We start from the raw sequence: 13,787 nt of genomic DNA on the forward strand, positions 1-13,787 counted from the left end.
ACCAAGACCCTTGAAATTTAATCTTCTCACCCGCGTTAATCCCTTCCCCATATCGAGCCTCACAGCGACAAGTTGACCAATGCTTGACGGTTGATCGCCAACGCTTAGCTTCATCGTTCTCCGGTTTTTCCCCATCATTGACGCACTCGCCACTCTGTGGCACAGTCGCTCTTCCAGCAATGCACGAGACCAGAAATCGAGCTCCGACCTCCTCCTGCAGACCGAGCCAATCATTGTCTCTCAATATCCCGAGGCTTTATCGCGATCGAGAGGTTTTGCCGTGTAGAGTTAGCTCAGTGTCATATCGGGCTTAGTGGCTGAGCGCGGATGTGCTCGGGCCCAGAGCCGATGGCCGGCGATAGCGAGCGAGTACCCTCCTTCACATGGGATAATTTTTTCTTAGAGGCCTGCCCGTAGAGGGAGGAGTCAGGGCGGTGTCCCCAATTAAAAAGGCCGCATCGCCATCCATTGCCATCCATCTCCGTCCAGCGCTCATCTTTACCCTCACTTCCGTCACTCTCCATCGCCACTGGAGCATCTTGTATATCTTCGTTTTCTGCGACTGATATAATAAGAAAGGCGTCCACTTTCTTTTACGTCTTTGATTTTCTGACTCTACACAAAATAGAGACTCCTCTTTTTTTCATAAGCTATTAGCTTCTACACCTGAAGAAAAAAAAAAGTTTCTGACTCCCACGCGAGCGACTTCCCTCTTCCACAACAACCAACCTCGAACATAAACCTCAACGAGCTTTCATCCATCAAAATGAAGGTCTTCAGCAACAAGGTCACATACAACTACTCCTGGGACGAGGTGTCCACAGCAAACTGGACAAAGTACGGCCCCTGGAACAACAAGTCTGAGCATGTCATTGCCGTCGACACCCTCTCCCGCGATGTCGACCCCGCGACTGGTATCCTTCGTACCGAGCGTCTGATCACCTGCAAGCAAACCGTGCCCGATTGGATCAAGGCCATCATTGGTGGCACCGGCGACGAGAGCTTCATGTATGAGGCTAGCTACGTCGACCCCATCAACAAGACCGTCACAATGGTTAGCCAGAACCTGACATGGAGCAACCTCGTCAACGTCCAGGAGGAGGTCGTCTACAAGCCCCTCGGTGACCACCAAACACAGTTCATCCAGAACGCCAACATCACTGCTCTCTGCGGTGGCTGGCAGCGAATCAAGAACAGCATCGAAGACACCATGGTGTCCCGCTTCCGCGAGAATGCTGTCAAGGGCCGTGAGGGCTTCGAGCGCGTTCTGATGATGAGCCGAAAGGCTTTCGCCGAGGAGAAGGCGCGCCAGATTCTATGAGTTTCACATCACGTATGAATCACGCCTTATCTCCGACCCGCAGTCCCTTATCTCCAAGGGTTGCACACACGACACCAAATCTCCACTACTCACCGCTACACTATTTAACGACGACACGGCATAAAAAGACTGGCGCGCGATATTTAAAAAAGAGGAGTAGATGACATTTGCAGCATTTTACTGGCGTTTAGAAGGTTGTTCAAAAGTTGTACACAAAAAGAGGATTTTGCTTACTTCGGCATGATACATTTTATTACATCAATGCCTTGCGTTTTGGAGTTGTTCGGACTATACCCCCGGTCTATTAGACAGTCGAGAGCACATGGACCCCGAGGAATTGCCTCGGGTTCATCGCCTAGAACGGGCTTCTTGATAGAGTCACTGATTAGAATACTTAATCATGAAACCTATTACAACCACTATACCTGCTTTTCCATTCACAGTGATTACATAGCTACTGTTTCTTAAGCCTGATTCCAGAATATAGTATAGCCGCTCGGCTGAATTTATGCACTCACCCACACTCGGTCGCTTCTCAACGGCCTTTGCCCGGCATTCGCTATTTCTAGTGCCGAATGGCTTACACCTTTTGTCTCTCCGTTCCCCTCTGGCCGAGCATCGGTGGTTCGTGACCCTTCTTTCCCCGCAGCAGCCGGTTTGGGATTCTGAGGGGGTGGGTGACTAGGGAAGTTTAAAGATGGGATTGTCGGAAGTCGATGCTTTGTTCTATGATTAGATCGGGCTTGTTTGAAACTCTAATCTTTCGAATTGGGTGTGGCTTGCAGAATAAGTCATGAGAAGTTCCTGAGTGTCATGAAGTTCAGGTCATTAAAATCCTGAGGTCCAAGACTTCTTGGTAGGTGAATGATACATCACGATATTCATGTTTAATGATCGCCAAGTTGCTTAATCTCGGATCTTAAGTGAATACGTAGTGGCAGCTTTTGTGCTTGCCATGCCTACAGTTCACACCTTTGTTACTATTAAAGAACTCTTGAGTTGTGTCAAAGTCTTATTATTTAATAGTATTTCGTTAAAGGCAATGTCTCGCCAAAATGGCTGTCCCTGTCATGATATCAGAGGCGTTGAAGGAATACGCCTGATGAAGATACAAACTTTACACGAGGTAAAACACAGAATATTTGGTAATCACACCTTGCCGAGAGAAGACTCCTTTTGATCACACAATACTTCGTTGGCTCTAACACATATACCGAAGCTGTTTAATTTGGGAATATACCCTGAAACCCATGAGAGGTTCGCTAGCCAGTGTTGCCATCTATATGACATAGCAACTGTAAAATTTGCACTGATCTGTCCCAACCCCAGACCTATACTCTGCTCTTTGCCATGTGTTGTCAAATCCCTGCGGAAGTACTTCGTTAAAACTCAATATCAATCATTTGCCAAGAAACGGACCACTCTTCGGTAATGTGTAAAACAAACTTGACACCAATCGCAAAAGGCCACAAAGGGGTGAGCTTCCTTAGGTGTAGTGGCCAAACATAGGAAGATCAGAATCATCGGAATCCTCAGACTCATCATCACTGTCATATTCGCTCTCACCATTACTGCCCATGCCGACCTGTCCTCCACGAGTATCTCCAAGAATGGCCTCAAGCTGCTGTCTCAGTTCTGCATTCTGCTTGCGGATATCGTTCCTACGGCGTCGGAGCATGTCTTGACAGTACATAGCCAAAATATTGTCTGAAGATCCGGGTTGTCGAGGCTCCCAGTTGGCAGCAGCTCGGACTGCAATATGCAACAGCTGACGGGCCTGATGGCGGTGAACCTCTTCTGTATCTCCTACATAAAGCTCATACTCCTTGTCATCTGAGACTCTGTCAAGCTTCTCATGGAAGGCCTCCACAGTCTCGAGGCAGAGCTCTAGGGCAGACTCTTTTGCCATCCCTAGGCACTTAGAGCTAGAGAATTTAAGCTTAGAGCTCTCAGCCACTTCTTGCCAAACAGCGGACAGGACCTCACGCTCCTTGGCAGCGCGCTCGACTCGGTCGCGGTGATCCTGAGTAAGAACGTCGGTGACGTAAGCGCCGTTCTTGAACTGGTTGTGATTCGCAATCTTGAAGTCCTCGGCATACTAAGCGGCGAGAGCATTGCTAAGCTGATTGCGAAGAAGACGGACATGCACACGGTACAAAACAGTGTCGCGGAGAGTACCAGACCAAGTACCCTGAGCGAAGACCAGAGGAATGTCGCCAGGGATCTCAGGGCGAGAGTTGTAGACCAGGTTGAGGTCCAACATGCGACGGATGACGCGGAGAGAAGTCTCACCGTACTTGATAATGATGGTCTTGGAGAGGCCGTACATCTCATTGTTGTCTTGCTTTTGAAAGTGTGCGATCTCTTGACAGAGAGGAGCGATGACGTCTTTAAGGGATCGGTTGTCGAGGTCTTCAGCGTAGCGGAGCTGGTTATAGAGATGAGTATTTCGGATGATAGCATGAGGGACGGTTAGAGCGAATGGGCCTGGAGATGATTCGGACCCGCAAGAGTCGACCTCGCTGTCAAGAGCCTCCGACCAGGGGACGGTGACAAGCTTGGAGGGGAGCTCTGGGGGAGACATGACTGATGCTTGTTGATTGTTGTTGTCGTGGTTCTGAGTGAGAATTGTTGTTAGCGAATGATAGGATCTGGCAGAGGTATGTATCTGGATGGAATTGACGATGGGAGATGGAGAGAGATCTGAGTAAATACATGTGCGAGAGGATAAGAAAACAAGGCCGAAGAGCGAAGACCAAGCACTGCAGACGGACAACAGGAGTATCGTCAACTTCAGACAGTATCGTCGTGGTGACGGTATATGGCTCTCTATTGTTGATTGTTGGTCAGATGACGTTTGACGGGAGTGAAACGAGGAAACAATAGGAGACGGAAATTACCAACAATAGAAGAAATACGTACGCATAAAAGGGTATCATTAACATTTATCTAAATAACTAACTTGATCCTCCCGTGAATATCGCCCTGTTTGTTTATATGCTTTGAAGGGCCATGCAGGTTCTTGGAGCTTGGTTTTGTCCATCATGGTCAGTAGAATGGAGAGGTTCCTTTGTGCCAGCTAAACCTCAGAAATGAATCCTGCCAGAGTCCATCCCCGTCGTCCTATCGAGTACTGTAAAGTCGTAGGTATGTGCTGCGTACTATCCCGCCATGAGATGTGGCCCTTCATTCAGGTCCTGGTTTTTATCAACCTCGTTGCCTCCCAACGTATAAGATGTATGCTCCTCTCTGCTGATTTGCACACCGACCCCCGGCCTGTCACGACACTCTCATGACGCTGGAGGATGGGGATTATTTCCCACAGTCTTGTACATATCCCTCAACTCAAAGTCATCATAACCTCCCTCAGGGATCTCACCGATAACCTGAGCCGGCTGTCCCGCAACGATCGAAAAGCTTGGAATGACCATACTCGGCGGCACAACCGTCCCATCCAATACCTTGACGTAGTCCTTTAAGATAGCAAACTCTCCAATCGTACATCCCTTTCCGATATGTACGTGATTCCCCACAGCTGCAGCTTGCACTACTGTCCCTTGGCCAACAAAGACGTGGTCTCCTATGCGTAGGGGCATGTATGTGAATGCGCCCTTGTATATGCGGCCCGGTGGACGCAGCAGGACACCTCGAGCTAGGAAGCAGTATCGGCCGATGGCGACGGCTGTGTTGTTCGCTGGCGAGGCGCCAGAGGATGACGATGTGGCTGTTCGAGCGAGATCACCGCGGATCATGACTTCAGGTTGAATGACGGTCTTGCCGCCGAGCATGATGTTTTGAGTACCGACGAGGACAGCCTTGCGAGCGACCTTGTTACCAGTGTCCTATAGCAATTTTAGCATTGGACGATTCCCAATAGTATAGGGAGCTTACAGTCTCGATGTACTCGCCCTTGGGAGCTCGGCGAGACATGATGGGCGGTGCTTGAAGCCGGTGGAGGGCCGGAGGCGGAGGCGGAGACGGAGATGGAGGAGAGATCGGGCGGTGTTTGGAGTTTAGGTTGTTTTGGCGACCGGTCGCTAGGTACCTACCTAGGCCGATCCAATGTCATGGACAAGTGGGGCCGCATTTACAGCACGGGGGCCTCAATTACATAGATGCAGCAAAGCCAAGGCACGGCAAGGCACGACAACGCAAGGCAATGCGTAACAGGTCAATAGATGCTGCAATTATCGAATCATATGATATGCTGTGTAAACAGAATCTAATTTGCTGTTGAATGGGAGTAAAGAGATAACCAGACGAGAAAACTAGCCCAGTAACTACTGTTGGTAATGAGCTGGCAAACAATCTTACCAACATGATGAATGCTATTTCAGAACAAAGAAAGCCTTGCTGAGCCTTGAAGGACGTTGGAGCCAACATTGAATACCTTGGTCTTTCAAGCGCCGTCATGACCAACAACTGGTAGACCCAACAAGCGATACATTTGCCAACCGCAGTCAGTAGATTACCAACCAACACCTTGACTAGGTCATCTCCATATTTTACTACCTGCATACAACAATCATCCAGAGTGTGTCACAAGATTGCTATGACTCCCACACTTGGTCCGATTGAGTCTTGTCCTACACCAACCTCTCAACGCAACTCAACTCAACGCAACTCCTCAAATTGGATACCTACCTAGCCAATGATACTCTGACCATAAGCTAACCGTAAGCTAAGGAATTGAGCTCAAATCCTTCGAGCTAAACGCGAATAGTTTAGACTCCAACCTCCCGCTAAAAAAGCGCAGTTCTTCCATTCCCGTGCCGCAAGCCAAGAGAAGGGTGCGGCCGAATGAACCACTTATAGCTCTCGGAGCGGTTGTGAGCGGTTAATTTCCCCAATTTCTTCTCTATTCTCGTCTCTGCCTCTGTATCCCCGATTAATTATTGCATTTTGGAAATATTGGATTTTAATTTTAATTATTTAATACGAATTCGTGTGAGGAGAATGCAGTGGAAATGAGATATAAAGTGACTCGGTCGTTTCGTGCAGTAGCGTACACTAGAACACAGCTGAAACTGCCAGGGCCCGATGTTTGAGATAAATGAGATGGCCTTTTTACTCTGTCTATCTCTCACTCGTTTTTTTTTTTTACTTTTTGTCTACGTTTCTCATCTTCAGGTGAGACTCTTGGAAACTATTAGATTCCTCCGTGTCTCCTACATTACTCGTAGTCCACATTTGTATGTACTGTACATGCTCTAATACCACATTCTACTTGTAGATGCAGGTGGTTGACCCCCGGCGACCTGGACCTGAACCCGGGCCTTGCTTATAATATTGGATAACTATGTTTGTTCTCTTACGATTCTTGCATCCTTGACCTTTCCCGCTTATAACATCGTGCCCTTGTCTTAGTAGTGGTATGCAAATAGCAAATAATTACTACGTAGGCGATGGGCTTGCCGTCTTGGCCCGCGGGGCGCAGGGCGGAAGATGCTCTGTCCGATCTGAGCCAAGGATGGACAAGAGTTGATACCTGAAGGGTTACAAGTTCAGACGACGGTGGGCGATTCTGCGTTTCATCGACGGCGAGTGGTTGATCCTCTGGTCGTTGAGGTTGTAATATAGGATGAAGACAAAACGAACAAACCAAACCAAACCGTAAACATCAAACACTCTGTTAATTAACCACTTTAGCCATTCCCCTATTCGTTCCTCCTCTGACATCTCAGACTCTCAACTGAGACGAGAGAGACTCTCTGCTGACGGCAACACCAAGCCGAATACAACTATGATCCCTGCTTAAACCTCCAGAAAACGACGCTTCCGCCCGCGCTAGGGTCGCCTCTCAACGCGGCCGCCCTTCCATTTAGATCAATTTCCCTCCTACCCTCCTCTTCTTCCTCCTCCCCCCAAGCGAACAGCGTTGTATTGCACTATTCGATCCCTGCACCCTCCACTTACAAGGGTCTCACTCTCACTCTCGCTCTCTCTCGCCTCCGCCCGCGTTTCGAGGCCTAGTCCATGGATGTTTGCCTGCATCGTTTTCGTCTGAGTTTTTGGCGAGGAGACGCAGGAAACAGAAACAGAAACGAAGGAGAAACTATCTTGTTCTGTTCCGTTTGTTGGGTTTCGTGTCCATCTCAAAATCTGCCTAGATAGGGCGCAGTAGAGTTTGTCTAGTTTTGTATATAAAGTCTATCACGACCTCGTCTCTTCAACCACAATCAACAACTTCTATTACAGTCTAGTCCTCTTCTATTCTTATTATAAGTCTTGTCTGGTTCTGGTAACCACTGCATTTCTTATCCCCGCTTCTTTTCTTCTGCACTCACCACACCAACTCTCAATATAAGCGCCCAGGTGGAAACGCCCCATCCACTTAGACCCCTTGCTCGTTGCGTTTATTATTAGCATTGCCGCCCTTGTACTCGTCGTTGCCGCCGATTCTATACAAGACTGCCTTCTGCTCTCCCTCTATCACCCTTTCTATTCTACTATCACTGCTTCTTTAGTCGTCGTTGGTGCTTTAATTCCCCATTACCTACTCACGATCGACACCATCTTTTACCTCCTTAAAGACGCATTGTCATAGTCCGGGTCTCAGAAAGTTGCTTTCGGTCTCCTACATCATCATTAACCCATGCTCCGCCAACTCCCTTCTCGTCCTTGCCTCTGCCACTTTGGCTCTGGCTTCTCCTCTTGCTACCTTTGGACCTGGTTCTAGCTGCAAACCTGGAAAGCCTGCTCCTGTGCTCCCAGTCAATGGTGGTGGTAAGTCTTAACTCAACCGACTTATACATCCTCAGTTTCACTAACGTTACTTAAAGCTACTGAACTCCCTGCTCCTCCCCAAGGCGTCGCTCTCAAGCACATCGCTTTTGGCTTCGGTATTCAGAACTACACCTGCGCTGATGCCGCCGCCACTCCCGCTGCCATCGGTGCTCTGGCTGTTCTCTACGACATCACTCATCTCTACCCGGGCCAAGGTCCTTCATCTCTGACTCCCGACAAATGGGCCTCTTTCACTGGTGACGTCCTCAGCACCGGAAAGGTCCCTCTCAACCTCAACACCAACGGCGTCGGAGCTTCTACTACCAACCCTTTCCCCAAGAAGCAGGATCTCAAGGTCCAAGGCCTCCAGAAGAAGCTCCCCTACCTCGGACATCACTTCTTCAACGCTGCTGGAGTTCCTACCTTTGACCTCGACAAGGCCAACCAGCTTCTCGTCTGCAAGAAGCTCGACGGTATCAAAGCTCCTTCTACTGCCTCCGCTGGCCCTGACGGTACCGGCGCTGTTGACTGGCTCTACCTTGGCGACGCTGGTGGTAGCATTGGTGTCTCCTACGTCTACCGTGTCAACACTGCTGGAGGTGTTTCTCACGGCTGCAAGGCCAAGGGCACCGACAGCACCTCTTACAGCGCCCTCTACTGGTTCTACGGTTAAACCAAAACCAGTCACGACTTTTCATCTTTCACTTCTTAATCACATATTTTCTTAGTCAGATAGAACGGCGGTTCATCGGAGTTTATAAAAGGTCACAATCGCTTTACATAGGATACTCATACGTTTCACGACGATCGTTTACTGGTACAAAGTCTCGGGTTTTGGGAACAGATACCATGGTTTATTACGGGCGTGAATGCATCATTACCCCAGAGGACATTAGGGAACAACATTTGGCGTTTTGCTTTTGATACGAAGGAATTGGAGGGCGTATTGGATAGTCAAGATGGGGTGGAACGAGGATGGGTTAGTAGTTAGCCATTGTCATAAGGAAATACATTGCATCTAGTCCTTCAGGCAAATCTTGAAGTCTCATAAACCCGTGAATGATATGGCAAACCTATATGAGCAACTGAGGTGCACAAAGACGCTTCAAGTATATCAACTAACTCCCCATCGCAAAGAACGCTAGACAACCCATCATCAAGAAGGCAAGATAATACAAAGGACGCCACTCAAGCATCCTCCTTGCCGATAACCTGCTTCTCATGTTCCAGGCTTTCTCTCTCGCAAGCAATCACTACATTGGTCATATACTTGTGGCACTTGTAAGTCAAAGCCGTACACCAGATGATCATGGCGATGCTGACAGCAATCATTGCCCACATGCCTCGCTGATGAAATGTCAGTACTATTTCGAGGCTAGGCGATATTGAATGATAGAAACTTACAATGAACCAAGGAGCCATCGAGGCACCATAGAAGACGATGCTCCACCAAGCATTGATGGTATTGCTGCCCGTGTTCATACCGGCCAACACGATACCACGGAACATGGCTGATTCGTGACGCATGACATCGTTGCACCAAGCGAAGAAGGTAGCCTGGCACGCGTAGACAGAACCGGCCCAGTAGTAAGCTGCGAATACAACCGTGGTAGAATGCGGGTTCGTAGGATCCTTGGAAGCAACCAAGACCATGATGGCTGTAGCGATTCCAGTGAGGCCAATGAAGTATCCAACAAGCCATCGCTTTCCAGACAGAAAGTCGGTCAACGTTGCCCAAAACAGCGTAGATACAATACCAACAGCCGGCACACCACTGGGATAGTTGTTCTTCTGGGCGACAGTGTATGTTTCGGTCGGATGGTTCTGGAGGAAGAGAGCGAAGAGGGCGTTGGTGCTGAAGGACTCGGTCTCACCGGCGATGATCCAGAGAATGACGAATCCCCACCAAAACCACGATGTGAGAACCATCTTTCCGTAGCCGAATGTCAGTTTAGGTCGCTCTTCAGCGGGAGGAACGCGAGATTTGGCGAGGGCTCGTTCCTCTTCGGAGAGGTAAAAGGCGGTGGTCGTGTGCGGTGTATCGGGGAACAGAAAGAAGCCGTAGAGAGCAACGGGGATGGTGATGAGACCATCAATGATGAAAAGCCATCGCCAGCCAGTCAAGCCATTTCGACCATCCATACTGGAGTGAATACCCGTCTGGATGAAACCTCCAATCATAGTTCCTGCCAGGCCAGAAGCTGTAAAGATACCACTTCGCTTGCCCAGTTCTCTCTCTGTATACCAAGATCCAAGGATGTAGTGTGTACCGACAAAGGTTGACGCTTCGCAGATGCCCTGGAAGAAGCGAATGGCCATGATGGACTTGGGGCTCTGGACGGAAGCAGTGGCCATAGTGAGACCGCCCCAGAGAACCATCATGAGAGGGAACCAGATGCGAGGCTTGATGTATTGGAGGGAGAGGTTTGAGGGAACTTGGCCGATAACATAGCTGTGACTTGTTAGAGTATGTTTAAGGCGAGAGGATGTGAGCTTACCCAACAGTGAAGCAAGTAAAGATCTGGTTCAGCTGGTCGCCCTCGAACCCAAGGTCCTCCTTCATTCCAGACACGTAGGCATTGTTGATGTTATTTCGGTCAAGCTATACGGAGTCAGTCAGCTCAGGACATTAATGAGTCAAGCAAGTAGGGTATGACGACTTACGTAGTTGACAAAGTAACTCAAGCAACAAAAAGTCAAGATGAAAAAGTCAATCTTTTGAACAAGGCGTCTCTCTCCGGGCTTGTAGTCAACATGAAGATACTCCTTCAGTCTCGACGACATATTTGCGACTTTTGTAAGAAAGAGTCTGAAGTGGCGAGAGTATGATGATGATGATGATCAAGAGTGACAACCAAGAGGGTCGAGACCTGGTCTACTTATACATGCCGAGTGAAGCTGCAGACAAAGATAGTCAGTCATTGGCGTATTAGTCTCCTAAGACTCAATTATACCAACCTTGGCAACGCTCCTATTCCGCTGCAGTATCAGAGTCAAGTCGCGCGTGTTGAGCGAGCAAGTCAAACGATTTCGGCCAATTCTAGTCTTAATCTACCGAAACGATAAGCAGCCAAAAAAAATGGGAATTTGCGGGGAAGCGATAGGCTAGAGCGTGCAGGGCGTTGATCATCCCTGAAGATACGATTTCTCTCCGCAAATGATTGCTTGATTCATTTCCTCTTCTGGAAACATATCTACACGAACCTGGTAGATAAGTTCCTTGTTAGTGAGATAGGAGATGCCGGGGAAGTTTGGCGGATGCTACAGAGGTATCTCGATGGAGACTGAGGGTTTGATATGTAAACAGCTGATATTAAAGATAGCTTATTAATTGGATAAGTGACAGGAGTAGCAGATGCCAAGAATTGTATTTCTCTGCTCTTGGTACACAGATACAGTCTTTGTTGTAGAGAGAAAGTCTATATACTTGGAGTTAGAGTTGGAGTTGGAGTAGTTCACCACGTCTACTATAGTTAGGCGAATCTCCAAGCATAACTACGCCGGATATACTCACTCAAAAAGGTCAAAACATGTCAAAAGATATAGCTATCAGCAAACAAACTCGGATCCTTGTTCTACTACCGAGTATCTGGAATTACCCCAGATATTCATATCTCATTAGTGTCAACACCTCGTGATAAGCTGCATTTCCCCTCATACAACCACACTTGACCCTTTGATACCTCTCCTCATCAGGAAGGGAACCTAAATCACTAGTGCACCATCAGTTAACTCCGGTCCGGCAATAACCCAAATAGGAAAGATATCTATTACACTGATACAACCCTCAACTGACGCCTTCGACTACGGTATCTCAGACTAGATTTAAGCTGCCTCTATTCTCTATCTTCCCTTGGCTAACCCAAGATACTGCACACCCAATAGTCTCGCCCATCATGACTCTCACAACAACTACTACACAAACAGCCACCCTTGATACCACTCCTGCGTGGAAGGATATCAGCGACCAGAAGATCAAGGCTCTCAACTCTTCTATCCCTGAACAATGGCGCATTCCTAAAGATATTCTCCCCCCTGATGACCAGGCTGATGTTACAACTTGGCCAGAATCTTCAGGATGGTTTACCAAGGAAGAGCTTGCTATTACATCTTTGACTGCTGCTGAACTCCTTAAGAAACTTGCTTCAGGGGAGTACAAGTCTGAAGATGTCACCGAGGCATTCTGTAAAAGAGCATCTGCCGCTCATCAACTTGTGAGTCAGTTACACCACAAGAACTGCGGTCTACTAACACGATGTATAGACAAACTGTCTTGCAGAGACTTGCTTTGAGCGCGCTCTCCAAACAGCCCGTCAACTAGACGAGCATCTCGCCAAGACCGGAACTCCTATCGGCCCTCTCCACGGTCTTCCCATTTCTCTCAAAGACAACTTCAACCTTGAAGGTCTTGACTCAACAGTTGGATTCACAGCTCATGTTGGAGACCCAGCCAAGTCCGACTCTGCACTCGCAACAGTTCTTCAAAATGCCGGTGCTGTCTTCTACGTCAAGACCAATGTCCCTACGGCTATGATGATTGCAGAATCCGTTAACAACACATTTGGACGAACTGTGAATCCCAAGAATAGGAATACTACCAGTGGTGGAAGTTCGGGTGGAGAGTCAGCCCTTATTGCATTCAAGGGAAGTCCTCTTGGTGTGGGATCTGATATTGGTAAGCTCTTCGCTCTCAAGTTGCCAATAATAAGCTTACCCTTCCATAGGAGGATCATTGCGTATTCCTGCTGCTTGCACTGGTATCTTCACTCTCCGTCCTTCAGCAGGCCGATTCCCAGTGCGTAACTGTCGTTCCGGCATGCCCGGCCAAGAAGCCGTTCTCTCCGTCAACGGCCCCCTGGCACGAACCCTCCAAGATGTTGAGCTCTACAGCAAAGCCGTCATTGAAGCTCAGCCCTGGCTCGTCGACCCTAAGTGTCTCCCTATTCCCTGGAGCCCAGCCCAACTGCCTGAAAAGCTAAAGATCGCTTTCATGTGGCACGACGGCATGGTCCTACCAACACCACCTGTAACTCGAGCTCTCCAGATCGCCAAGAAGAAGCTCGAAGCGGCGGGACATACCATCATAGAATGGGATCCTATTGACCAGAAGGAAGGCAGTGAACTTCTGCAGCGCATGTTCACTGCTGATGGTGGACAAACTATCCGGAAGGAGCTTGAACGTACAGATGAGCCTTGGAGGCCTGAGATGGAAGCCTATCGAGTCGCTAGAGATTTGAGTACATCTGAGATGTGGAAGCTTCAGCTCGAGCGAACAGCTTTCCAGAACCGCTATCTCGATCGCTGGAACAAGGCGGGCATTGATGCTATTGTTAGTGCAACAACCCCTTACAGTACCGGAAAGCATGGAAGCCTAAGACATGGTAAGTATTTAGGTCATCGATGAGACGATTCGACATACTAATGATTGATAGTTGCTTATACTGGTGTTTTCAATGTTGTTGACTACTCGGCTATCTCTTTTGCTACGGGCATCAGCGTCGATAAGGATATTGACAAGCTTGACGCTTCGTATGAGCCGTTGAGCCCGCTATGCAAGTCCGTCAATGAAGAATGTGAGTGGCCCGCGCCAGCCATACGAACGAATATCACTAACACTATGCAGATGACGCAGAGCTGGTCCATGGACTACCAGTTAGTCTTCAAATCGTTGCACGGAGATTGGAAGAAGAAAAGGTCATTGCTATGGCCAAGCTCGTCCATGAGACTGTTGGCTGAAGGG

The 13,787-nt window shown here is 48.6% G+C and overlaps 6 protein-coding genes across 7 annotated transcripts; 3 read left to right on the plus strand and 3 right to left on the minus strand.

Moving 5' to 3' along the window:
* The first annotated feature begins 356 nt into the window (after window positions 1-356).
* Window positions 357-1,801, plus strand: FVEG_03049 (hypothetical protein). The gene has a single exon (XM_018890618.1). It carries the CDS (start codon window positions 767-769, stop codon window positions 1,319-1,321), a length of 555 nt encoding a protein of 184 aa, XP_018746962.1. The 5' UTR covers window positions 357-766; the 3' UTR covers window positions 1,322-1,801.
* Window positions 1,802-2,796: 995 nt separating this feature from the next.
* Window positions 2,797-3,948, minus strand: FVEG_03048 (hypothetical protein). Its single transcript, XM_018890617.1, has 2 exons — window positions 3,465-3,948; window positions 2,797-3,419 (listed from the first exon to the last, which is right to left on the minus strand). The coding sequence occupies exons 1-2, from the start codon at window positions 3,903-3,905 to the stop codon at window positions 2,808-2,810; spliced, it is 1,053 nt and encodes a 350-aa protein (XP_018746961.1). The 5' UTR covers window positions 3,906-3,948; the 3' UTR covers window positions 2,797-2,807.
* Window positions 3,949-4,236: 288 nt separating this feature from the next.
* Window positions 4,237-5,719, minus strand: FVEG_03047 (dynactin 5). The gene is made up of 2 exons (XM_018890616.1): window positions 5,213-5,719; window positions 4,237-5,163 (listed from the first exon to the last, which is right to left on the minus strand). Exons 1-2 carry the CDS (start codon window positions 5,249-5,251, stop codon window positions 4,612-4,614), a joined length of 591 nt encoding a protein of 196 aa, XP_018746960.1. The 5' UTR covers window positions 5,252-5,719; the 3' UTR covers window positions 4,237-4,611.
* Window positions 5,720-7,297: 1,578 nt separating this feature from the next.
* On the plus strand, window positions 7,298-8,720 carry FVEG_03046 (hypothetical protein; the record flags this gene model as incomplete). The annotated part of the gene is made up of 3 exons (XM_018890615.1): window positions 7,298-7,303; window positions 7,855-8,047; window positions 8,104-8,720. 3 exons carry the CDS (start codon window positions 7,298-7,300, stop codon window positions 8,718-8,720), a joined length of 816 nt encoding a protein of 271 aa, XP_018746959.1.
* Window positions 8,721-9,006: 286 nt separating this feature from the next.
* On the minus strand, window positions 9,007-11,061 carry FVEG_03045 (hypothetical protein). Of its 2 annotated transcripts, XM_018890614.1 has the most exons (5): window positions 11,006-11,061; window positions 10,712-10,945; window positions 10,546-10,649; window positions 9,452-10,499; window positions 9,007-9,394 (listed from the first exon to the last, which is right to left on the minus strand). In XM_018890614.1, exons 2-5 carry the CDS (start codon window positions 10,829-10,831, stop codon window positions 9,236-9,238), a joined length of 1,431 nt encoding a protein of 476 aa, XP_018746958.1. In that variant the 5' UTR covers window positions 10,832-10,945; window positions 11,006-11,061; the 3' UTR covers window positions 9,007-9,235. The 2 variants fall into 2 exon arrangements, with proteins under 2 accessions (XP_018746958.1, XP_018746957.1); XM_018890613.1 differs by having other exon boundaries at window positions 10,712-11,061.
* An 882-nt stretch (window positions 11,062-11,943) lies between these two features.
* FVEG_03044 (hypothetical protein) lies at window positions 11,944-13,783 on the plus strand (the record flags this gene model as incomplete). Its single annotated transcript, XM_018890612.1, has 5 exons — window positions 11,944-12,261; window positions 12,311-12,722; window positions 12,772-13,428; window positions 13,480-13,620; window positions 13,671-13,783. The coding sequence occupies 5 exons, from the start codon at window positions 11,944-11,946 to the stop codon at window positions 13,781-13,783; spliced, it is 1,641 nt and encodes a 546-aa protein (XP_018746956.1).
* Between the last annotated feature and the right edge of the window lie 4 nt (window positions 13,784-13,787).

The sequence above is a fragment of the Fusarium verticillioides genome, chromosome 5, assembly GCF_000149555.1.
Source record: "Fusarium verticillioides 7600 chromosome 5, whole genome shotgun sequence".
NCBI classification, from domain to species: Eukaryota; Fungi; Ascomycota; class Sordariomycetes; order Hypocreales; family Nectriaceae; genus Fusarium; species Fusarium verticillioides.

Bases quoted from the DNA above. Each gene is read 5' to 3' on its own strand.
- FVEG_03049 (XM_018890618.1), top strand. From the start codon at position 767: ATGAAGGTCTTCAGCAACAAGGTCACATACAACTACTCCTGGGACGAG.
- FVEG_03045 (XM_018890614.1), bottom strand. From the start codon at position 10,831: ATGTCGTCGAGACTGAAGGAGTATCTTCATGTTGACTACAAGCCCGGA. The intron at 10,500-10,545 runs GTAAGCTCACAT...AACAAGTCACAG, and splicing joins TTTACTTGCTTCACTGTTGG to CTATGTTATCGGCCAAGTTC. The intron at 9,395-9,451 runs GTAAGTTTCTAT...ACATTTCATCAG, and splicing joins CGATGGCTCCTTGGTTCATT to CGAGGCATGTGGGCAATGAT.
- FVEG_03048 (XM_018890617.1), bottom strand. From the start codon at position 3,905: ATGTCTCCCCCAGAGCTCCCCTCCAAGCTTGTCACCGTCCCCTGGTCG. The intron at 3,420-3,464 runs GTCCGTCTTCTT...CTCGCCGCTTAG, and splicing joins CTGTTTTGTACCGTGTGCAT to TATGCCGAGGACTTCAAGAT.
- FVEG_03047 (XM_018890616.1), bottom strand. From the start codon at position 5,251: ATGTCTCGCCGAGCTCCCAAGGGCGAGTACATCGAGACT. The intron at 5,164-5,212 runs GTAAGCTCCCTA...AAATTGCTATAG, and splicing joins AGGGCGAGTACATCGAGACT to GACACTGGTAACAAGGTCGC.